Source organism: Phoxinus phoxinus (genome assembly GCF_949152265.1).
Source record: "Phoxinus phoxinus genome assembly, chromosome: 9".
Lineage (NCBI taxonomy): Eukaryota > Metazoa > Chordata > Actinopteri > Cypriniformes > Leuciscidae > Phoxinus > Phoxinus phoxinus.
The window spans coordinates 11,475,344-11,501,062 of NC_136884.1; the positions used below are offsets into that span (position 1 = coordinate 11,475,344).

The 25,719-nt window shown below is 36.6% G+C and overlaps 1 protein-coding gene across 10 annotated transcripts in view; it reads right to left on the bottom strand.

Annotated features, from left to right (window-relative positions):
- mybpc1 (myosin binding protein C1) overlaps positions 1–23,735 on the bottom strand; it is a 35,314-nt gene extending 11,579 nt beyond the window's left edge. For 3 of the 10 annotated variants that reach the window (XM_079624166.1, XM_079624169.1, XM_079624163.1), the window contains exons 1-24: positions 23,510–23,735; positions 17,816–17,833; positions 16,313–16,375; positions 14,994–15,257; positions 13,550–13,597; positions 12,911–12,961; positions 12,358–12,399; positions 11,767–11,808; positions 10,944–11,054; positions 10,135–10,283; positions 9,928–10,045; positions 9,274–9,325; positions 8,287–8,343; positions 5,936–6,099; positions 5,228–5,360; positions 3,333–3,457; positions 3,078–3,183; positions 2,814–2,980; positions 2,530–2,695; positions 2,034–2,140; positions 1,801–1,937; positions 1,557–1,716; positions 1,360–1,464; positions 321–509 (exon numbers count right to left, since the gene is read on the bottom strand). In XM_079624166.1, coding sequence (XP_079480292.1) covers positions 321–509; positions 1,360–1,464; positions 1,557–1,716; positions 1,801–1,937; positions 2,034–2,140; positions 2,530–2,695; positions 2,814–2,980; positions 3,078–3,183; positions 3,333–3,457; positions 5,228–5,360; positions 5,936–6,099; positions 8,287–8,343; positions 9,274–9,325; positions 9,928–10,045; positions 10,135–10,283; positions 10,944–11,054; positions 11,767–11,808; positions 12,358–12,399; positions 12,911–12,961; positions 13,550–13,597; positions 14,994–15,257; positions 16,313–16,375; positions 17,816–17,833; positions 23,510–23,531 — 2,596 coding nt within the window. In that variant the 5' untranslated portion in view covers positions 23,532–23,735. Of the gene's footprint in view, positions 1–320; positions 510–1,359; positions 1,465–1,556; positions 1,717–1,800; positions 1,938–2,033; positions 2,141–2,529; positions 2,696–2,813; positions 2,981–3,077; positions 3,184–3,332; positions 3,458–5,227; positions 5,361–5,935; positions 6,100–8,286; positions 8,344–9,273; positions 9,326–9,927; positions 10,046–10,134; positions 10,284–10,943; positions 11,055–11,766; positions 11,809–12,357; positions 12,400–12,910; positions 12,962–13,549; positions 13,598–14,993; positions 15,258–16,312; positions 16,376–17,815; positions 17,834–23,494 lie in introns of all 10 variants that reach the window. The other 7 variants (XM_079624167.1, XM_079624168.1, XM_079624170.1 and 4 more) reach the window with 7 other exon arrangements.
- Positions 23,736–25,719: the final 1,984 nt, after the last annotated feature.

Sequence of the window (25,719 nt, forward strand, 5' to 3'; positions counted from 1 at the left end):
CATAATAATCCGCAGATGAGTTGGCAGCCATTATAAAGTCGTACTCAGTATCTTCTAAATCTCAGGCCTCTCCTGTGGAGGTCACAGACCGAATGTTTTGGATACTGGTATGAACACAGCAACACCTGTCGCATAGGAGCCCAAATAGGAACAGACAAGCTCTGGCGTCTCTGCTGTGCTTTTTGTCTTGCTTAATGGCACATGCCTAAATGACCATACTGCGTGTTGTGTTGCGTAATAGAGACGGTGCTCATGACATAACCGATGCGAAGAGACACAAAATCCCATTGACAGTACAGATGAGCCACTTGTGTACTCACCCAGAGGAATGAAAGATTTGGAGGGTTCACTGGGTTTGGAGACACCGATAGCGTTAACAGCAAAGATGCGCACCTCGTACGGCACACCTTCAATCATTTTTTTGGGCTCGAAGGTGGTCTCTTTGCAAAGGTCAAAGTTCAGCCTCATCCATCGAGAACTCTGTTTCTTCTTTCGCTCAATGAAGTACCCTGTGGTATAAATGTAAAAAAAAATCATGCTTTAAAGACCTTTTATGCTCTTTTTCTACTTTTCATACTTTCTTTAGTGTGTAAGGTTGCTGTTTGAGCATAAAAAAATCTGCTAGGTAAAAAAAATAGCACAAAGTCCACTCCAAAGGGAGTTATTTTCTATTTCAGGAAACACTGTTTCTGGACTCCCTGAATTGTAGTCTTCCGGGAACGTATGTTCCAATAATATCCACAATATTTAAATAATTCCCACCTAAGGCATAAGCAAATAAAAGGTGCAAATGTATTGAAACGATTATGACATGATATGTTATGATAAGCGGTTGACCAATCACAACACATTGATCCAGCCGACCAATCAGAGCACATTGTGGTTCATTGAGACAGGAACTAAACAGTTACTAGCAGACTGGAAAAAGAGAGGTGCTGCACAGATGTGTTTTTAACATTCAAGCGTGAAAACCTATTCTAGTAGACCCCAAAAGCAAAATCAAGATTTTGAAAAGCATAATATGGCCTCTTTAACTTATGCTTAAACTTATTATTTAACTTATGTTTAAAATTGAAGCGTAATGGAGGAAATTATTTACATTTAATTGAAAAACTATTTTACACATGTTTTATATTAAAATAGAAAACAGTTATTTTAAATGATTTTTAATATTTCACAATATTGCTGGTTTTTACTAATACAGCCTTGGTGAAGACATAAAAAATTTAGTGAAATGAGACTACAGAGACATTCCAAAGTGTTTTTCGACATATAATTTGAAATAACTCAAAGTCTAAAATTAACAGGCTTCTAAAATATAAATATGATGCAGTTTTTATGCACAGGAAGTTGATTTACCAAGAATGGGGGAACCACCGTCATAGCGTGGAGGTTCCCATGTCATAGTGCACCAGTCTCCACCCACATCAGTAACCAGAGGAGCCTCAGGGGGATCTGGGATATCTAGATGAAACAAAATAGGATAAGATTTACATCTTATTAATGTCATCATCACCCAAACAAATATTATGTTTTCTCAGGGGAGAGTGTCTTACCCACAACTTTGACCTTAACACAGGCCGTGTCTTCTCCAGCTTCGTTCTGGAGGACGATCTTGTAGTTTCCAGTGTCTTCTCTTTCTGTGACATCAATAGTTAGGCAGGTGTGGTCTGTAAATGTCTCTGCACGAACTCGACTTCCTGTATCAAGGATGACCTGAAAAACCCATTAGCCTATAGTTTAATCCAGATGTTTCTGGTTCAGAACTGTATATTTCTTTATTTTTTGGTCATCGCTCACTCTTTCTCCCTTCATCCACACCACTCTGGGTGCTGGTTCTCCACTGATGGGAATCTCCAGGCGGAGTTTGTTTCCGGCCACAATGGTCACCGTGTTGTCCTGGACATTCAGTGCCTCTAAGTGCACCCTGGGGGGATCTGCAGAATTAATACAAATGGGATTTTTTTCAGAGAGCTTATTAGCATAAGTACAATAAGAATCAGAGAACTTTCTGGATTGTTTCTTCCTGGTACCTATGATGTGCACTTTGGCAGACAGCGATTGTGTGTATCCCTCAGGAACAAAGGTGTAGTCGCCGGCATCATGAATGGTGCAGCTCTCAATGTCGAGGTTGTGATTCCTGTAAGTTGAATATGAAAGCACAAATGAAAATGAGGATATATGCAAGTCATCCTTCACCCCCCTGGTTGAGAAGCACCTTTATAGACCATCTTGGACCTGCAATAACAGTTAGCACCCAGTCATACTAACTTAAGGTGGTCAGGATGGTTTTTGGACCATGGTGGCTGGTTGACCAGCAACTGACCAGCTTAAACCAGTAAGAAACCAGCTACCATGTTCCACAGCTATTAGCTTAAGCTTGATTTTCCCATAGGGGGCTCCAGTTGATACAGTTCTAGTTTTAGAAATGGTGGGAATATTTTATTCACATATTTATAAGATATTTATGTGCAGAGCTGATAAAATGGTATGATTGACATTTAATATTGAACGTGTAAGTCGGCATACTTGGTTTTGTGCAAAATGTTGATACGGTCATTAGGCTGGACCAGCTGGCCGTTCTTGTACCAGCGGCCCGGGACATTTCCGGGGTAAATCTCGCAGTTCAATTTAAGAGGCTGACCCAACAACACTGTCGCACTCTGTAGATCCATTAAAATCTTCAGAGGCTTCACTGAATCATCCAATCGCATGTAACAGGAAAGAAAACAAAGGAACAACATTTAAAGAACAGGAGAGTAAGGGATGAAACAAAGATGCTTTCGTTGCTCTAAAAAACAATATTATCATACGGTCAACTTGAACGTGAGCCTGACTGGTGCCCCCGGTGGCCATTAGGGAGTAGGTGCCAGTGTCGTCCTTTGAGGCGTCGTCAATGATCAGCCAGTGTTTGGTCCCCTCGCTTTTCACACGGTACCGTGATCGCACTCCTGTGGGAACCTCCACTCCATTCTTCATCCTTTACCAGACAGTCGGCACAATAGGTCGAGGTTTTTTACTCGTGTCAAACACAAACATAAACATCTAAAATGTCCATCACACATACAGTAGGCTACCATTTAACTTTTGCTCCTTCCTCAGACACTTCACACTCCAGTTCAATTCTCTCGTTCACTGTGGTTTTTACGGGCTCCAGCTCTTTCAATATGTTCACAGGCAGTTCTAGGAGGACCAAAGGAGACCAGGATTACATAATCAAACACCGGCAGACAGTGTTCGGGAAAGATGTTATAAACCAGTCATTATTGATCAATTCCATCACAATTAACTTCAAGTATGAAGTCGTCAGGCAGGCTGGTGGGTGGATGTACCTTTCACAAACAGTTCAGTGGTGCACTTCTCTTCTCCTGCAGTGACTGAGTAAGCAGCGTCATCGCTCATCTGACAGTTGTTAATAACCATTATCCTTTGAGTGCCTTTATGCTCAAAGATATACCTGCACAGTCAATTCATTAGTTACCGAAAGATAACATTTCAAAGGCTTTTTACTTTACATTCTTAACTTAACATATAACAGTTCCGAAGTGCAACCTAATGTATGGCATGATCAGTTAAATATTGACAGCAGGATTGTCAAGAAAAATATTTAGGTGTTGCGTCAAAAGCTTAAAAGTTTTCAGCAATGAAACAGTCTCTATCCCGTCTTTATTTTCTTTCAGTTTCAGTTGCTTTTATTCAGTCAGTCTTTTGCTATCTCTTATATTAATCCCATTGAATTCCACTATTGAAAGTCTAAGATAGGAAAGAGAATTTGGTTGATCTAATTATGTGCTCATATAGGCTACACAAAGGTTGATCCTGCTTTGGCTTCTTTTATAAGTGTTTTCGTTGGCAGAGAGAAAATAACTGTCCATGTGGTGTGTCAATTGTGTGTGTGCTGATACTCAGTACAGCAGCACTCTTGCGCTTGTGTGATAGCTCAATCATTTGTAGATTTGTTATCGTCATTCCATTGAACATATGCAATATATCATACATACAACATGGAACTTAGACCATCAGAAGTGATCCATACAGCAGAAACGGGGTCACTCCTTTGGTTCAGATATACAAGACAGTCCTGAGGACTGGCTGACTTACTTCCTATTACTTTGTGGCGAATAGAGGAGCCAGAGCAGCCGGAGCACAGGATGGAGGAGGTGGAAGTGGAGGTTATAGCAGACAGGTGGGATCACCATTGCATAACAGACAGAAAGGATAGATAGACATCATGCCTAGATCAAACAGGACTGGAAGAGCTATTAGTGTTACAGTTATATATAGAGAGAAGAAGAAAAGGAGAGATTCCCCCAAAAAAGCAGGGAATCCCTGGGATGACCATCATTGAAGATAAGCAACCAGAAAACTGCTTGGACCACCCAAATGGCTTTAATTTAATTGCTTTTACAAAGAAAAACAGCATTTTATAGTTCTATAGCAAGGTTTTTTACAATTATTAACAAATTAAGCAATATAAATACCATTATATAAACTATACACTTGTGTTCATGTACTTATTGCAGAAGTTGTAAGCTGTTTAGCATTAAAAATAATAATAAAGATTAAATCTTAAAAATAAGTTTTTTTAGCACTTTAATACACATTATTACAAACTAATATTTTTCTTGTGGAATATATGCAAAAATGTATTATGCCAAATAGCTTAGGTGTTCATGCAGTGAAAAATATAAATGTAAATATAATACTGTATAATAAAACTATTTGTACAATATTACCATAAAACATTTCTGCATGTCATAAGAGATAAATATGCATTTAATGTAGCTTATGTTTGTGCATGACATTAAGCAAATATTCAGGTAGCTTTTGCAACTGTATTAAAGTCCTGTGAGGGTGGTGGTGCCTTTTTCCTGTTGTTAATTTCTCATTGTACGCTACATTTCAAACTTCAAATGTAGCTCAAGAGCTTCACATTGGCCTTCACTCACATAACGTCCTTTAAACATTTCTGGAAGTTATCACAAGGCACAGATTAATGTTTTAAGAACGTTGTGTGTTTGCCGGGTATGAAATGCTGATGGATCACTTGTGTGTGTGTGTATAGCATGTGCAGAAGGTGTGTTTCTGCATCCCCTGTGACCAGCAAGCCAAAGAACGCAATAACTGAAGGGTTTTTAAACAGGTTGGCATTTACAGAGGGTTTCATGTGAGCGTGTTCCTGAATGTAGTTGTAAAAAAGAGCGTGTAAGAATAGGAGGCGACATACTTTGGAGTAGGGCGGATCTCTTGCCCGTTCTTGTACCATTTTAACTCCACAGTTGGGTCAGCAAGGTCCACAATTAACCGGATCTTTCCGCCTTTGTCCGCCTGATACGCAGGATCCAGTCTCTTGGCAAATGCTGCAGTGGAAAATGAATGCAGATGAATAACAGTGTTTCAAGTGAAGAAATTGGCTCAATTTCAAAAGAAACCGTTCAAAAGAAACGATTTAAACAGTTAGTTCACCCAGAAATTTAAATTCTGTCATCATTTACTCACCCTCATGTCGTTCCGCACTCGTCAGACTTTCGTTCATCTTCGGAACACAAATGAAGATATTTTAAATGAAATCTGAGAGATTTCTGTCCCTTCATTGACAGTCTACGAAACTAAATTCAGCCTAAATTCAATCTAGAGTCTCCTCAGAAAATTTGGACTAAACCGCTCAATTCAAATGGATTAGTTTTACGATCTCTTTAAGAACTTTTTGAAGCATCAAAGTGGTAGTTGCGTTGCTGTCAATGGAGGGACAGAAATATCTCATATTTAATTAAAAATATGTGTTCTGAAGATGAAAGAAAGTCTTATGACTTTGGAACGACATGGGGGTGAGTAAATGATGACAGAAGTTTCATTTTTGGGTGAACTATCCCTTTAACAAAATATCTGAACTGAATACTGCACATTATCAATCTAACAAAGGTTAAATTAGCACCTTCACTCTTTTTCTCTTCCTTTTTGGTTTTCTTCAGTCTTTTCAGCAGGCCTCTGAGATCGGTGATGCCATACGTAAAAGCAATCTTCTCATATTCGTCAGGTCGGGCGTTTTTCAAAATGTCCCACACGTCCACATCAGGAGTTTCCTCTGGCTTGTGCTCCCTGACATCACAGAGCAGTAAGACAGTATGAGGTCAGAGGTCATGGCTAGGGCTCTCTCAGCATGTGTTGAGGAACCAGATGCTACTACCCTCCTTATTTCTAGATCCTCAAGACATGTCAAACAAAGAGATGGGCTGGAAAATCCCTGCTATGTCATTGGTAACCTGTTACAGGGAGAGATGCCTCACTGGTTTTTAGCTACAAGGTGGATCACATGATCAAGGAAGGGATGGTACTGTTTATGATTGGGGACACGAATTTAGTGAGAAGCTATTACTATTCAATTCCACTATGATTGGAAAGGATAAGTGAAAAAGTCAGTGAAAAGGGGAGAACATTGGGTTATCATGTGGTTAACACATGATCGCGCTCACGATGGATGTACAAACCAAATAATTTACTAAAAATGTAACATTTGATTCAATGTATGATAATGAAAATTAAATTAGGAAAATGTATAATTAGAGCTGTCAATTTTTTATTAATTTAGCGCAGGCCTCAGAATGCGCTATAAAACGTTTATCTGTTTTAACTTGATGTGGTATAAAGACCAGCAAAGTAAATAGACCAAACACAAGAAATTATGAACATAATTTCCTAAATAGCCAATAAGTTTTTTTTTAATTGTTGGTCTATTTGATATATAAGTAAATAGACCAACATTTAAAATATGCAGAAAGAACATTATTATTAAGATTATGATGATAGATAGATAGATAGATAGATAGATAGATAGATAGATAGATAGATAGATAGATAGATAGATAGATAGATAGATAGATAGATAGACAGATAGATAGATAGATAGATAGATAGATAGATAGATAGATAGATAGATAGATAGATAGACAGATACATAGATAGATAGATAGATAGATAGATAGATAGATAGATAGATAGATAGATAGATAGATAGATAGATAGATAGATAGATAGATAGATAGATAGATAGATAGATAGATAGATATGAATTAATCGACAGCCCTAATTATAATTCATTAATAGTAACCTGTTGACTCTGTCCTGTAGTTTAAACTGTGCCCATCTCTTTGTAGAAGTCCTATCTAAACGCAGTTGTCTATGTAGTTGTTTTCTTTTATATTAGAGTTAGAAGTCAGGGTTTAGGGGTGAATATTGTTGTTATACATGATCACAGTCGTTAAACGCGATCAGGGTGTGAGACAGTTAAATTAGTAATCATCAGCTTTTGTCATTCAGCCCTCTTCTTACACAGACATTTCCCTGAATGTCCGGAGGTAACATTATTATTTTCTTGTGTTTAATGTGTGTTTCAACAAGTCTGCAGTTGCTCAGGCAAGTATTAAGAACAGCGAAGGTTTGCAGTTGCAGTTGCGTGTCTTGTTTCTCGAGTATAAATCAAGATTACATTAACAAACGTAGCGATAACACTATTTCACAGCTTCATGTAGAAGTGTTCCACCAACAACTCGTAAATGAGTGGAAAACGTGCCCTTTTCGTCAGGTTCTGAATACTAAAGGTTCGTTTCCATCATAGCTGAGTGTTGCTGAATCTTTAATGAATGCTGTCTTTAAATAAAGTGTTACCAGACTACAGTAGGCCAACACTCTTGCTTATAAAGTTCCTGTTCAGGTCATGCTTGGGAAGCTAAAGGATTATAATACTTACCAGTAATAACGTCTAACTGTTTAATTACCTACGATACTAACCTGCCGTGTCTGAATGCGTGAGGAAGAAAAAAAGACAAGCCAAGATAATTTTCAAACTTTTTTCTCTATTATGCAGGAGTTTAACTTCTGCTATTTAGCTAACAACAAAATACTAAAGCAAAACCTCACAAAAAAGAGGCAAAACTGCAAAAATAATTTTTTGTGATTGATGATATTTTCTCTGATTCCAGTATTTCCAAAATACACTTGCACTTAATTATATGCCAAAATGTGTATTAATAATAACAATAAATGGCACATAAATATTGTTTTCCACATTACAGGATGGTTAAGGGCAGAGTGGTTGCTTTGTCGCAGTGAATGACTTGAAGAAATCATTTTAGGAGTGTAAAAAATATATTGTTGGATTTTAACAACAGTGTAAAAGAAGGATTGAAGAAAAAGACACCGCTGTCAGGGCATCAGAAAAAAAAAGGTCCAAAAGAAAGAAAGAAAGAAAGAATTGGTCCCCTGTGGGGGCCAGACTGGAGTTCTCACCTATGTTTGAGAAGCCCACTAAAGTCAAGCTCGCCTGCATCGTCCTGGCCTTCACTGCTGTTGTTCACAAGAGATTAATGGAAATTGAATCAGAAAAGTCACAAACATCAGAATCAAACAATGCTAAAAGAACAACGCAAGAGCCTGCAATCTCTGCATCCAAACGAATGCAGGATTGAGGTGCACACAATAACCTTTCGCTTGGCGGCCGAGTACCAAAGCACTGGCGTTAGGCGAACTGATTTGTGCACAAACTACCAAGAATGTTCTCATGACAGATTCTCCCAATGTTACTTTGGGAGAACAGTATGAGCTTGGATAGTTTGCGTTGCTTTCTGACACATTGTTGGGGTGGAAGTTCCCAGTGCAAGCGTTGGCCTTTGAACAAGTTCAACACATTGGTTTGGTTGGTTTCGTCGACGGGTTGATTTGGTGGTAAATATATTTGAAAAAATGGTTAACTGAGAACTTTCTGGTAACCCAGCCCGTCATCAAACCATGTTTATACATCGGTTTGTTGAGGATTACTGGAACAGAAGTCCTGTTTTAATTGATTAAACATTCACAGAGAAGATGTCACTGTAATGCATAATTTATGTTGGAAAAGAATATTTTATGTTTTTTTAAAGTCAAGTAGGATTTACTTTTGAATTTTGAATGATAGCCTATTGTAACATCTAATTTATATACTATATACTGTATATATATTGTAAATAATTTATATATATATATATATAAATATATATATATATATATAATTTTATTTGATATATCACTGTATATATATTTTACCTTCATATATTCACTGCCAAGAATTTAGAAATGTTCTACTGACATAAAGTAACATTATCATTATTTTATATTTTATAATGATTAATTACAGTACTTACTAAACCGCACTTTTTAAAAACATTTCAGCCATTTTGCTGAACATTTCTATATATTTCTCTTTAAAAATTATTTTGGGGGAGGATGGTCCCCCTTTACCTTCTTTTGAAAGCTGAGCGAATATCAATGCTCTGAGAACCCTCAGGGATTTCTGAGAAGAAGAAGAAAAAAAGAAATTTATGAAATACGATAAAGGGATAAAATGTACACTAAAAGTTTGAGGTCTATATGATTTTTTTATGTTTTTGAAAGACATCTCTAATGCTCACCAAGGCTGCATTTATTTGATTAGCAAAAACAGTATTGAGTAAAAAAAGTTATATTGTGAAATATTATAACAATTTCAAATAACTGTTTTAATTTAAATAAATTCCTCTGATGGCAAAGCGAAATTTTCAGCATCATTAGTCCAGTAACATGATCCTTCAGAAATAATTATAATATGCCGATTTGCTGCTCAATAAATATTTCTTCTGTTTATCAATGTTGAAAATAGCTGACAAATTTTTGTTTGTGAAATCACTGGAACATTGTTTTTAGGATTCTTCGATGAATAGAAAGTTCAAAATAACATAATTTATTTGAAATATAAATCTTTTTTAACATTACAAATATCTCTACCGTGACCATTTTGACATGTCCTTGCTGAATAAAAGTTTTTCTTCTAGAAAAACGTAAAAAAATCATAATGACCCAAACTTGGTAGTGCATGTGTCTTTGTAAGTGTTTGTTGTGTTCAATCAGAAAACAAACCTTTGACCTCCAGGTCAAAAGAGCAGCTATCAAATTTGTCTTTGTAGGTGACCTCACATCTGTAATTCCCTGCATAGTTCTCCTTCGCCTTGATGATGTGCATCTCAAAGGTGTGAATCTACATGGAAAAACAATGCCAAATATTGCTTAAAGAATAGGAAAGTTATGCAAATGCTTCTTTACAATACGTTGGTTGAGCGGGATCACCTTGGAAAAGCGATCAAAAGACTCTTTAAGCTGAAGGTGCTTCCCAGTCTTGCTAGCCAGATCCATCCACTTTCCCTTGAACCACTTAATGGTTGGTTTACGAAGCAAGTCTTTGGCCTCCACTTTAGCAACGAAGGAGATGTCTCCACCTTTCAAACAACAAAATAAAACATACTGCAGTTGTGTTTGTTGAATAAACATGAGAGCTTAAAAGAGCTTAAAGTGCCTCTATTGTGCTATTCTAAAAGTTCCTAATTTAGTTTTTGAGGTCTTCTACAATAGGTTTACATGCATCCAACGTAAAAAAACCACTCATAATATACATTGCACTTCACCTCATTTCTAAAAGAGTCTGAAAACGGTTTGTTCGATGATTCAGTCTCTCTAAACCCCTCCTTTCCGAGAGCCTGCTTTGCTGTGATTTGCTTTGGAAGTGCATGCAATGTGGATTTGCTTTCACAGCCAAGAAAACAGCAGCTTCTTGACATGTTGAAAACACAAAACAAACTCTTCCAGGCCTCAGCTAATGTTTGAGGGCGGATCAAAGTAGATGTTTACAGACAGCCAATGAAGGCCATATGCAGGTATTATGCAAATTTGTTACAAACCTTGTGCTGGAATTACTAACGACAGAATCGGTTCTTTCTCTATTTTTCGTGCACTTTGATCTTTGAAACTTTGCAGACCTTCAACATTCACAAACATCCATGCAACACACTACATGAAAGGTCATTTCTGAAGGAAAAAAAGCATAATAGCATAACACTTTAAGAATGAACAGGAACCGTTACAAAGCTGCATTTACTGACCTACAGTGATGGAGCCACCCTGGGGCTTTTCAATCAACAGAGTCGAGAGCGGTGGACTATCAATCTGTTTGTCAATGTCCTCAGGAGCCTGTCCATCCCCCAGTGACCACACTGATCATTTAGGAGAAAGAACACACTTATCCCACTCATACATTTTTGGTAGCTTTATAATAACTTTCATATTATGTGTAAAACTTTTTAGATAATTAGGTAGTGCAAATTGAAATATTAATATTAACGCCCATCTATATGTCTATTCAAATATATTCATATTTTTAAATGACTTAATGAAAGTTATTATAAAGTGTTTTATATCCATATATATCTTGCAATCTTCCAATTGTCTGTACTGACACACATAATACCCAACAAACACACAGTGACACATCGTCATCGCACATTGCTGCCACAAAGCAACATGGAAAGCATAAAGACACTGAACAATGACCTTTAAGAGGGAAAAGAGAGAATCAGTTAACATGTGTAAATATACATTGCGCAGCATAATCATTTCGGAAAACATTCTGATTGCTCAATGAGATTTCACGGATTTTTGAAATGACACAACTGTGCCATTCATTTTCCCATGGAGTATGAAAAAGCAGATGATCACCAAAACCCCTCCAGTTTCTTTCAAGATGGGGTTTGGGATTATTACAGCGCTCTTGCCAAATGTATCTGTTTACCGGTCCCATTTGGCTGTCCACTGTGGGAAAATGAGGCAGTGAAAGCGTCTTATGATTATTTGACTAGACCTATTTCGGCCTTTGCTTCTGGTTTCTAGGGATCCGTTAAAGCGTCTACTGTAAACTTATAGAATTACCTGAGTCTTTTCTCCCCCTGGTTGACTCAGGGTCGCTATCATCTAAACAGAGACAGAGAGAAATTTACAGCATATTGTAAGAAATAGTACTGTAAAGTCCATTGCGGCTAACACACTGTAACACACAATTGCACATATAAAACATGAACTGAAAGCAGGAACAGATTGTTAATGTCATGCGTCATTCCGTACGTTCAAATGTCTTTTCAGGAATCATTGTGCTTGATTGCAATAAAAAATATTGATATATTTACATACACCTATTAGTTTTTCATTTGCAATTACAGTTATAGCTTTAATTTTATTAAAAAAAATGACAAATATTATAATTTAGTAACGCTTTATGTCGTAAGAAATATGTTTTATGGTGACACAAAAGACAGAATTTCCAGCATCCTCAGAGGAATTTCCACATATGTTGTAATGGTGCACTGGAAGTAAATGTAAATTCACAGGGCAATGATCTCTATCTGCTATAAGTAACCTCATTAATCCTGAACCTGTTTGCTCAAATGAATAGATTGCATATAATCTAAAAATAAACCCCTGGATCAAGAGTAATGAGGGCATTAATTAATAAAAGACTCTTACTAGGAAGGTCAATAGAAAGTTTCTTGGGTGTGCTGCCATTCTCTGTGAAAGAAAATAAAATATTATTCATTATGAGTATCTGTTTCGCCAAGGTAAGGGTTGTTTATCGGCCTAAAATAGAAAAGAAATTCCATTTAATAAAATATTGCATACTTTGACAGATTAAGCTTTTTTTTCTATTAAATTTTTCCTTTTGAATTAGCTTTTACTTTGACTTTTAAACATCATTAAAATAATGTATTATATGCAAAAACGTTATGCATGTTTGCACAAGCATAGTATTACATGTATGTCAGAAATCAGACATGATCAGATGTCAACTCTTCCTTTATATAGATATATGATTATATTTTATATAAAGGGTCTAAATGCTTGTAGGTGTCAGGCAAAAATCACAAACATTAAGTGCATATGTTTTTGCATACATGCGTTCCTTTGCAAAACATTTATTTAGCGCAACCTTGGGCTTGTTTTATCACTGACAAGTTCATAGCAACAACATTAGTAGAGAACAACAGTGATTTAATGAGGATGGGTCATCATGGCTACCAACCTGCTGGAGGTGGAGGTGATGGGGTGCTGGCGGTGACATCATCATCTTTATCTGAAATAAAGGTGTGATTGACACATACACCCACCTATCACTGAACTCCATTTCCAGCCGTAGACCAAACACACAAGCATTTGCACAGTCAAACATGAACTTTAAATCCACCATGAACCCGCTTACAAATAAAAGATGGAAATGCTGGCAATGTTTACGTGTGTTTTTGACACAAATGAGATGAATGGCATGTGACTATGTTGCAGTTGTGTATACGTGTGTGAGGATGAAGTGCGATAAAAGACAGAAGCAAAATGTATACGACCACATGCTTATCTGATGGCCTGCCATGCAGGCCATGAAGCAACATGTGGATGGAAGGAAGTGTGAGGTTATCTTTTGGCTTCGGTGAAACCCATGAGCATTATTTTGCAATTCACAAAGAGACTTATTGCAGAAGATTCATTTTGTTGCTGCAGGAACATATTTAATCTTCAGCAACTTGTCTGTACTTAACTACTTGAAAAAAGCCACATAATTAAATCTTCAGAGAAAGCACAGTGATGCTCAAAAGCACATACAGTACACACATCTCCACACAAAATGCACATTGACTGATATACTTCTCTGTGTCTTCCATTGGCATACCTTTTAATGGGGTAACTATTGTCTTAGCAGACTTCTTCAGTGAAGGTGCTGATCAGTATAAATTCAAATGTTAGAGGACACACAAATACATATAGACTACTACTGGATTACAATGTCTTAGTTTGGACTTTTCTTACTCTTTTGGAGTTGCTCTGGGATTTACATCACACACATGCACGCTAAAGGTCACATATCTTACAGGCACTGTCAGTACTGAGCTTAAAGGACTACAGAAAGTGGAATTAAATGTAACATTTGCAACCTAAAGTTGTAAGAAAAAAAGGATCTTTGAAAATAATTTGATGTGAAGGACTTTCCTGTACAGGTTAAAGTGAGAGAAAGCTTTGAGTCTTTGCATGCTATCTGCTGTACTCTAGGAACACCTGGGTCAAAACATGTGGTGCCGTTATAACATTATTACAGATCTGTCTATATCAGATTTAAAAAAATATATTTATTTATTTTGAATGGGACAATGCACATTATTCAACATCCAAATAGATGAAAATGTACCCAAGTTATAGTCAAAGGCTAATTTTCATTGGCAGTCCCTTTGCCTGATGTTATTAGGCAGGAAACTAAAACAAATCAGATATGTAGACTTATTTAGACAAATATATATAATCAATAAAACAAAATATGATGGAAAATACTACTGGTTATGTCGAGTTTAATGCTTGTTGTATTGCTATCAGTGATTATGAAAGTTTTGCTAGAAATCAACTTTGCTGCCCACATGTACTTGACCTGGATCGTATTAAACTTGCAGTGTTGGGGAGACAGTAACTATAATCTTACTCACTACAAACGTTTAGCATTGTAACAGTAGCTCAACTTTTCCCCCCCCAGCAATAATTGATGTAGTGTAAGTAAGAAAAAAAAGTGCAAAAAAGAAATGCAGCCGTGATGAGCATAAGAGGTTTCTTTCAAAAACATAAAATCTTACCAACCCAAATCCCGTTTAAGTATGTAAAACATACTTACATTTTTCTCATTTTAACCATTCATTTTTAACGGTAGTGTATATAAAAAATGATATATATATAAACATTGTGTATTTATATTTAAAATTAGAAAAAAATAAAGATATTAAAAATTACAGTGTTTGTACAGTAAATATATTTGTTAAAAAAATGGTTAAAATGAGAAAAATGTAAGTATGTTTTACACAAGAATGAAGACTTAAAAAAAGCTGTTTTCTTCTATATGGAGTGGGTTGTCTTTTAATTATTTAAAAGTCACATGACCAGATGAACAGCATCCATCTTATCACAATCATGGCTGAATGTGAACAGAGCATTCACGACAATACCGCTATGTTTTCAAGCAAGTTAAATGTTGTTGCCCAATTGCAACCCTCGTAGCTTTTGCAAACTACAGTCTAAAGGTAGCTTCCCCAACACTGACAACTTGTTATTGGAGTTTTACTCTTAGTAATACTCACCAGGAACTTTTGAGGTGCTGGGCTCCTCTTCTTTTACCTCAGTCACCTCGACAAGCTTCTCAGCCCGTGTTGGCTCTGGCTCATTGTGCCCATTCTCTACAGGCTCTGTCACTATTGGCCTTGTGTCTGTGACCTCACCCTCTACTGGCTCTATTTCAGTCACCACAATTATTATGGGTTGTGGCTGTGGAGCCTCAGCAGCGGCTGCCTCTGGTTCTGTGACGGTCACTATGACCTCTGTGTCTTTGGTTGCCACTTTAGCCTCTGTACAGCAAACACAGCCAGGCTAGAGCAGCAAGACTTCAGGAAGCCAACTTCAACCCAGCTGATTACACATGCACACACACACATATAGATGTAGAGTAACTAAACTGGTCAATTAAGTGCAAAAATAAGTCAAATATGTGTTTTAATATACATATTTATTGATATGAAATGTTATGCTAATAATAAGGCATTTTTCACGTCCGTTTGAATTTAGTCAGGTGACCAAAACAGATCTAGTCACTGTACATCTATGAAACTGTAAATCCCAAAAAGAAGCAAAGCACATCCAACTCTGCAAGCATCTGTACACTTGTGCAAGATTAAAACCAATTCAAAATTCTATTCATTATTCTCATACACAAAAAGTTTTCAGATGTTTTAGTACATATTTATTTAAAATATATAATTTAGTAATATAATAGGCCTAAATATTACTATACATATTATTTAAAATCTTAAATATTCATTTATTCTCCAGCACAAAAGCTTTACAGATGTTTTGTAGTGTATGTTTATTTACAATCTATTTTCTTAATTAAAATATACATATTAATATACAATTTTAATTGTAATGTTTAAACATCCACATATGTGTACACACCAACTACAGCCATAACGTGAATTTAGCATTACTAATGCAGTCAGCTTTATTTTGAAAACGCAATAAACAGTTGATGCCTACAGATGTCTTTCTGTGGGTGTCATTTGCTTCTTTTCATATACTCTACCTTCACATTAAACTTCTCCATATACAGATGTGCATTTACTCAAGAAAATCTGGTCATCCATAAACCAGAACAGGCATTAGTACTGACGCAGGTGTGGGTTAAGGTGTGTGGACCACCGTAGTGTTCGTTTGAACCTTTTGGGCCATGATGTGTGTGTGTGTGTGTGTGTTTGTTTACCGTAGTTTGTACTGTATGTGAGATGCTTTACCTGAACTGTTGTGGTCACAAAGAGATAATTTGGTGGAAAACACAAACACTCTCACACACGTGAGGTAAGAGTGCCGTGGGTGAAACTGTGAAGCGAAAGAGTGGTTGAACACCTACCTTTTGGTGTGATCTCAATCGAGTTCTCAGATGGGGCGTCACCAGAGACTGGGGCAACATTCTCTGAGTATGTGACAGACATAGCGGAGGAATGCAAGTTTCAAAGCATGAAGCGTCAGCAACACAAACAGACATACATATGCTGAAGGACAGGAGACGATACAACATACTCACTCAAAGACACTTATATACATTTATAGCCTATACAGATATAAATGTGATTACATACTGTACACAAAAACACACAGTGGACCTCCATCAATGATAAAATACAAGCAAAACACTTCTGCTTGTCTTTCATTTAGGAAGTCCACTGTCAGGACAGAGGAAAATGGAGAATTCCATTTTTGGAGAGTAAAAGAAAATGAAATGATCTCTGATGCATGAAATGGACATCATTTAACAATGATTATCATTTTTCTAAGGAGAGGATGTATGTTTTAGTACATTGGCAACATGGGTCAGAAATGTCATCTGAATCAACAACCCATGATCATCTGGACAGAATACAGGCATTCGGACCATGGTTGATAACTGAGCAAGGCATTGCATTGACTCATCTGTTGAATACTTCCTATTTGCACTGCTGTGGCCACCATGCATGTTTGCACTTTTAGGCTATACCAGTGCTGTGCACTTATGACCGTATTGAATGTGTAATTTCTTTCAAAACATGAATGTTTCCAAACTTTTGACCGATACTGTATTGTATAATGGTTTTTGTATAATTTCAGGATTATTTAATTATTAATTATATATGGCAAAGGTGCGGTAACGTTTCGTTTTCCGGCTAATTTTCGCTGGCGAAATCCAGTCATTTCAACAGGAATCCACGCGGTCGTGAATTTCTCGAATTATCGATCGACACAGTGAACAACTGAAAGCTTCTTGATTTGTAAGTAGCCTAACATCTGTTTGAGCTCTTTACATTGCTACAATATTGATAATAAACAATTTACCTTTTATGACCGCGAAAAAACACCTGAAGTATTCTAATGTTACCGAACCTTAAATGTTTTGGCCGCGAAACTTTGTTTCACTGTTTCCAGCTGTCACGCTGCTACTTTCACGTGTATCTCCACTTTGCCAATCGTTTCCAATAGGCCTACACAATACACATTACGTTAGAGAACAGCAAACTGGCGGCGCCATATTTTGACTCAAAACAACCAGACTAGTAATGGCCTTGGATTACTTGATTATATGATAAGAATTAATGTTTTGATATTTTGAAGTAGCAGCCTCCATTTAAACCAAACCATACACCGAGCTGGACGATAGAACTGTTACACTGGAGCTAATACATTAGCAATAGCTTAGCTAGTCTATAATAAAATGTGTTCTTTCTGTTTTCTCTTCATTTAAGTAGCCGATGATTTCTAGTCAAACTGTTTAAAGTTTTTTTTCCCTCCCAACTATTGAATCTCGTTTATCCATTCACTCGTAAAAAAAAACTATCCATTGTGAGGCAAACAAGGTTTTCTGAAGAAATTCACCACTCACCTTCAGGTTGGCCATCATCTGTCAGGGGAAAAAAAAGAAAGAAAAACAGCTCCATGAAGTTTACTTTATTTTAGGCAGGCTAATGAATCTTTAAATGTTTCTACAATATTGGATTGTACTGTGGCCCCCAATTATATTTTTTTGACACTTGATGTCTGAAGATCTTTCCATTAAAAAAAAAAATCCAAGTGTCATTTGCAAACAAATATACTTGTGCTGTCTTTAAAATAAAAGCAACTTGGTTTAATATTTTGTTATCCAATATAATGACATTTTACTGTCTGTATATACTTTTTGGGCTACTATACTTATTTGTGCAGAAATATATGAGTCTGTAAAGCATTCAGGTTTAATCTGGGTGTCAGTGTGTGCAGTATTGGGTTAGTTGCATATGTCTAGACTTATAGCAAACAGTTTAAAGAAACACATGTTGGCAGAGTTACAGTAAACCCAGCAGAGCATGATGAAAGTGTTCTTACAGACCCTAATGTGATTAGAAGAGTTAAATAAAAGCCTAACGAGATCAATGAGCGCATACTGTACATCCCTTGGTATGATAGTTCTATATGAAACCAGCTGTTTTATTTATAGATTACCATAGCATGGACACGTGATGGGCACCTGACTCTTTTTAAAGCAAACAAAGCTGCAAATTATCTAATCTCTTGAATTTACCTAGAACGCTGTGATGCTACATTTATGCATATATAAAGACAAACATGAGGTCATGTGATGGGATTTTGAGCAATCATTTTGAGTTGCTGGATAGAAACCTGAACATGAAGTACCGGTACTAGGAATGCAAATTCACAAATGAGATCTCTTTAACATTTCATCGCTTGAGAGCAATGAGAATAAATGGAGACTTTTGGAATATCCTGCTTCTCAGTTTTACATTTCAAAAACAGCTAATCTTACATGTGTCTCCTTTAGAGTTTCAAAGGAGATCTGGACTATGTCACACAATTTTAAAGGTCTCATAAATCTGTACTCAAAGTCAGAGATCTCAAACTTCCAGGGATGTTTAGGAAGAACATTTGAGACCAAGTTGAACTTGGACCATTGTGAACTCCACTAGGTCTCCTGAACTCTTAAAGAGCAACAAAACCTTCCTCTGGGTTATTACGTGATGTTAATGTCAGCAGCTTTGTCTCAGAGACCCGCTCCTGTTGCCTTGGCATGGGCTGCTGTGAATTCTGTGAGGATGCCAGCCTAGTCTGAGCATGGCACAAAAGGATCTCTGTGAAGCACTCGAAGAACTACCGCTCCATTCCTGCCCCCTGCTGTCAGGAGCCAATGTGAACAACCTGCGTTTAGCCTATTGACATTTTTGACATCTCTCAGCTTTCAGCTCCCTCGTTTTTTTGCTGTCTCTGTCAGTCCATCTTTCCTTCACTGGGTATTATCTTCAGTTCATTGTCACTCGCACACTTTACTGTAGCGACATCATGTCCTATATGGCAATGTCTCCTCAGTCGTCATCATATAGAGTAGCTAAAAACTAAAAACTCAAAAGACTCGTCAAAATGCATAAAGTTTGCTTGAATTCATGAGACTTGGTACACGATTATATGGGACCATTTGAAATGTAAAGATACATTTAGATCGTCTATCTAACTATCATCTGAGAGTAGGGATTTGATCATTAAAAATATAATAATAGTAATAGTCATGATTATTGTAATGATCTCCCTACTAAACAGTTTGTAATTAATAATTATTATCAGTATACTTGTTTTTATGCAAGTTAAATAGGCTAGTCTTTTGAGGCTCAGAATTTGTTCACGTACCGGTAATTATTTTACCTCTTTTTTTTGTCTTGTGCATGTCGTGACAATGCAAAAAACATGTTTTTTGCATGTCTTTTGAGACGCCTAATCCTTATTTTATCTATTTACTAATAATAATTATTAATATTTTACATTGAGATTTTTTTTTGCATGTGAATAAGTCTTTTGAGACAGCTAATCTTATTTTATCTCCCTCTTTTTTGTCTTGTGCGTATTGTGAGAAAAGCACTATATAAATGTAATAATATTAAATCGAAATGTCTTTGCATGTGAGTTAGTCTTGTGAGATATCTAATCTTATTTTATGTATCTCTCTTTTGTTATCTTGTGCATGATGCCATCCTACAGGTCATGTCTTTTGGACACCTTGGCTCAGATTTGGCAAATGACGTGGGTCCTTCCACCCATTAAAGAGTCATTTATGTCACCGTTAAGCTAGCCTGTGTGGCATTCTGCCCGTTTCGAGATCCTCCCTGGCTCATCCAGCAGTAACGACAATTCTGAAAGGTATTGTTTTACCATCGCAGTGCAGCACAACAGTATGCAGGTATGTTCAGCTGTCCCTACTGCTGTCGTGAGGACAGACATGCTCATGTTGAACCCCCCCCATCACACACACACACACACACAAACACTTGTTACTAGTCATCCAGTTCAATATAGATAGAATTTAGACCTCATTTATTAAAGAACATTTTCTGTTACATACTTTTTAATTGATAAGCGAATGCACTGTGGCTAACTTTTGATTGTCACAAATAACACAGACTGGAAAACTTCCATAATCGAAAGGTTAAGAGGGCATAGATGCAGCTTTTAGTTTAAGAATCAGTCTTTTTTTTAATTGTTGTAGTTTTACAGAAACAAAGTACAATTGCACGTAGAAGTCGTGCTCACTTTGCTTGCACAGATAATGACAGACATCAGAGAGCAGATGAAAGCTGGAATGTGTTGTTTCTCTTGGTGTTGATTTATGAGTGGGATCTGACATGAAGGAATGACACTTGGACTTTGAATGAGAAAAAAGTGAAAGTGAGAAATGAGGGGTCCAAAATTAACACTCGCTCAAGTAAAAGAGGCCAATTGGCTGGTAACTTCATAAGGAACTGTTACATAATGCACAATAGTTAAAGTTATTGACATGCATAATTCAAAACTAATGTCATACAGACCACCTACAAATGAAACATCTGAAAAAAGATTTGTATAGGATACCTAAAATGTTATTTTCCTAGGACTTCATATTTTTTTTGTGGAATATTTCTCACATAAATTCAGTGCAAGTTCACAGAGAGATAGAGACCAGGATATATGATGTTGCGAGTGACACAATGACCTGATCTGTTTCCCTGTTTCTCCATTCACCCACCATTAGCCGGTGAAAAAGTTAATTTTGGACCCTGGATATACGCCACTCTAATGTAGGGTGGGTTTGACATGGGGATTATTTCACCTTTGACTGTATCTTTAAGTCATTAGTCAAAGGGCAGCTATTACCCTGATACACCTCCAGAGTTAAACTTTCACTGATACAGGCTACTAAAGTTTTTGTTTCCTTCCATTGTTGTTTTCCTGTGGGATGCTGTCATATGTGGAGATAAGTCATAATAACCTCCATCCTCCATATTATTTATCACAGAGATCAAAGTTCAAACAAACAAGAGCTTGGGATTCTCAGCATGATAGAGACCTAAAGTCACTGGATGAAAGATAGGACTAACAGAGAGAAGAGAGAGAGCAATGGGGATTAAAAGTCTGCTCATTCTGAACTATTCCAGGGGTCTGGAATCCAGTTCCCTGGGGGTCCAGCCCTGTTCATCCCTCATCCAGCCTTTTAAAGCCTGGAGTCAACGCTACATGGCAACCCCAACTGCCCCCCATCAGCTGTTCCCTCAAATTTATGAGAACAATCATTTTCTTTTTCAAACAGACATGGTCTAATTAATACTCACTCTCTGTTGAGGTTATTTATGAAAGGCATCTACTGTATATGAAATCCATTGTACTTTAAATATTACAGTTGGCACATCAACTACTTTGTTTTCATCTTTCACAGGAATCAATTCGAAGTCTCATTGTTTGTTACTTGAGAAAGGAACTACTTTTACTTCAAAAAGCTTTTTCTTAATCACAATTCCATGTCTTGTTTTCCGGTAAAAATATTGAAACATCCTTAAAACAAGATACATTTACTTGTAAGAAGTAAATGGTAATAGTAAAAAGGTTTGTTTTTATGTCTTGTTTTAAACATTAACCTTTATAAATTTGTTTGTTAATTCTAAAATCAAGGTATTAAATTAATTGAAGATAATATTCTTATCCAATTTTATCTTGTTTTAATGGGATAATTCACCCCAAAATTTTAATTCAGTCAACATTTAATCAACCTTATGTCATTCCTAAACAAAACCCCTTTCAGAATATTTAGATGTTTTCACTGGAAAACAAGACAAAAATACTGATTAAGAAAATTATTTTAGGCCTTTTGCCTTGATGGACAGATAGTTTTAGTCACCATGTGCATCCTATCCAAAAAAATGTCATTCAAGACCTTAAAAATCTGCACAATCAACTGGATGGCATTTGCGATGCAGACGTGCTCGTCGTCCAAACCATTTACAGAAATGAATCGTGCCACCTCCCTGTTTATGACCATGTTTATGAGCATCATCAAAATAGCAGCCATAACATCAGTTTTCAAGATCGCCCTCATTCTGCTTCATAATCCCCATTGTCCGTTGGTGGACGGATCCTTTCCAACGTGCATATGTTTAGAGGCAGATATTAAAATATGAGTCATTCTCAGACAAAAGCTAAAGCCTGACCAAAAATAAAATTGAATGTCAACGGTGAATGTCAAGAATGATGAAATCTCATCGCATAAGAGCTGTTGTGCTCATGGGGACGCAGTTCCAAATGTCCAAATCTGTCTGGCATAATAATAATTTTCCATGATAATAATAATAATAATAATGCAATGAAACTCAAAGGACAAGAACACACAATGCCGCATCCTCATATTTCTCCATCCATCCATTAGGCAGTGGAAGCTGATCTCTATGTCATCACCCCTGAAATATTTGTCCATCTGGAGGCGTAGCATCCCCACTGGGCCATCGGCATTGCATCATCCATCAGCGATGCCTCTGGCACCGCAGTAAAGCTGGGCTCTAGGACTTGTAACCCAGCGCCGGGTAAGTCACCACCATTCCATACCCAGAATCGTGTGTAGCTCAGCTGACTGTGCTCTCCTAATCGCCTTGACTATGCCATCCATCATAGCAACAGTCATGACAATAGTTGCTTTGAATAAAGTTGTTTGAATCACCTCATCATCCAGCACAATGTGAATCCCAAAGACGCTCCCAGAATTCCTGATCATCCCTGAGATTTTTATGTCTACTTGGGTCATTCTCATGACTGTAGGGATGCAGCAAAGCAGCACTTACTTCTAACCAACCACCTTGACCTATACATTATACTCTATATTTTGTAGTACGTTATATTCTGTATACTGTTTATTTCATCTCACACAACTGATAATACTCAATTATCTGCATTCTTTACTTTCTCAACTTTGTATATGATGTATGTGTGTCAAATGCAGTTGGGCAAGCTCACCAAGGTGAAGTCCATGTTAGTTCAAGCCTATTTGGCTCATATATTTTAGATTAGAATCAAAACAGGTGAAGCAAATCAACAACACAGTGCGGCTAATTTGTTATCAGCATGTTTGTTAGTAAGGTTGAGGTGATATCACTCATAAATGTTGTTGTATGTCTTGATTTGGTAGAATAATGATAATAATGTCTTGCCATCCTAAAACATTTCTCTACCTTTTGTTCCAGTTTTCCCATCAGACTACAAGATCTGTGGCGTGATGACGGACAGAATTCGTTCTCACCTTTCTTTGTGGGCTCAGGCATGTTGAGCCGTTCTCCGGTGGACCAGGCACCAGTTGGAGGGGTTCAGGGGTGAGTCTGGGCTGCCCAGTGTGTGTGGCAGGGGGTGTCCTTTAGCCAGGGGGTGTTATGATGGAGAAACAGAGGTGAGTAAAGTTGCACCAGAGACTGCGGAAGCCAATGAGGATGAGGGCAACACAGGAACGTGAAGGAGAAAGTAACAGATCTGGGAGTGATGAATAAATGGGGTTTATATAGCTCTCATCCTAGCCACTCCTCTCTCTCTTTGATAATGGAGCCCGAAAAGATCCCTAACAGCTCCCTCCCCTTCTCTGCTAAAGTCCTGGGGATTAGATGTGGCTCACTGTGCCCTGTCTCCTCACCAGCTGGAGTCAGACAGCGAGAGGGGCTTTTGGATAACGTTGCATTGCAGAAAAAAAGACGGTATTTCTGTTGACAAGTTGGCATTGCTTTGAAAATGTCACAAAGAGACATAACTTATTTATATACAGAATGCCTGACACTTAAATCTTAAAATAAAAATATTATAATCTAAATGTATAATTTCATAATTGGCATAATTGTAATGTATAGAACGATATATTTAATAATTTATAATAATATAATAAGATATATAATAAATAATATTTAATCAAATGTAATAAAATAACAAATGTAAGTTTTAAATGAATATAAAATAATATACAATATAATACAATTTAATAAAATAAAAATATAGAAAATGTCACATTTTCCATTTATTTATTTTTTAATTTATAATAATATATAATATGATATATAAAAAGTAACATTGAATAAAATGTAATAAAATATAAAATGAATGCAAAAAAAATACAATTTATGTATATTTCTATAATTTAAAAATATGATATAATAAAAAATTATACAATAATAATAGTAAAATATAATATTATATATTTTTTTTAACGTTTATACGTTTTTGTTTTTGTTTGTTTGAGTAATATACTGCCAACAATGTGTTTGTAATGAAGAGACGACCCTGCCACAAGGCCCATGTCAAGGGCATTGACTATAGGGTGAATGAAATAGATATTGTTAAGTGATGCTGTCATCCAGGGGTTCCCAGTGTCTAAGCTCCACCCTTTCCCTAGAAGGCCTTTGGGGGATATTTAGGGCTTAGTGAGAAAAATAGGAAACATTCACTTCACCTTGCAGCCAAGTGCCAGAGATGATGTGGATGCAATGTGGATGAGGGTGATATGAACAAACCAGGACTATAAATTCTGCTAAGATGCCTGAGCAATGCTTTTAAAGTCTATAATTAGAAGGCCATCCTGAACTCTGACTTTTGACATATCAAGTATGGAAAGATGGTGGGATTGTTGTCATTGTCAAGACTCTAATTATCCTGTTAACGCTTTCATTTTCACTATAAATCAGGCCCTGCTTCTTGCAGACGTGACAGCAATTTACACAGCGAGTCCCCAAAGCTTTAATAGTCTTAGTGAGCAGTTACATTTAATTTGATTTATTATTTCCAGAAATTTGAAATGTATCTCAAATAATAAAGATTTGAAATCAATCTGCTTGAAAGTAATGACATTATGCTAATTGTAATCTATTAATTTCAGAAAATACATGACATTTTTTATTCAGAATATCATAAAATTAATACTGATTTTTTTTGTGGTGCGTAATGTAAAAATTTGATACAAATGTCCTGATAACAAACATCAAACAAACTCAATTATTAAAAAGAACCGTATTCCTTATAGTTAGTTTGGCATAATCTGTGTCCCAAGCAAGTCTCTTAAAATATCAAATAATTTGTCCTTTTTATGACATGACAAAGTTATTTCAGGTTGTAAAATGTAAGATGTGGTGTGACTCTTCATAACTGATATTTATTAATTATATCAACATTTTTTATAAGCATGTTAAACCTATATAAACTTGTGTTGTCTGTGAACTTCTAGTTGACCTGCTGACCTGAATATGGCAAAGATTGAGAAAATTTTAACTTCTCAGACGGTCACATGAACGGCAGCAAGACATATAAGATGGTTCTGCTGAGCCAGTAGCATATTACATATTAAGCCAGGAGTCTTCTTTAGTAATTTCAGGCTGTTCTTGTTTTGAACGATGAATTAGTCAGCAGTCATTCTATCCGTAGCAACGCTTGCCATAAAATAATATTTTTCCATAAAAGGGAATTTTTCACAAAAGCATG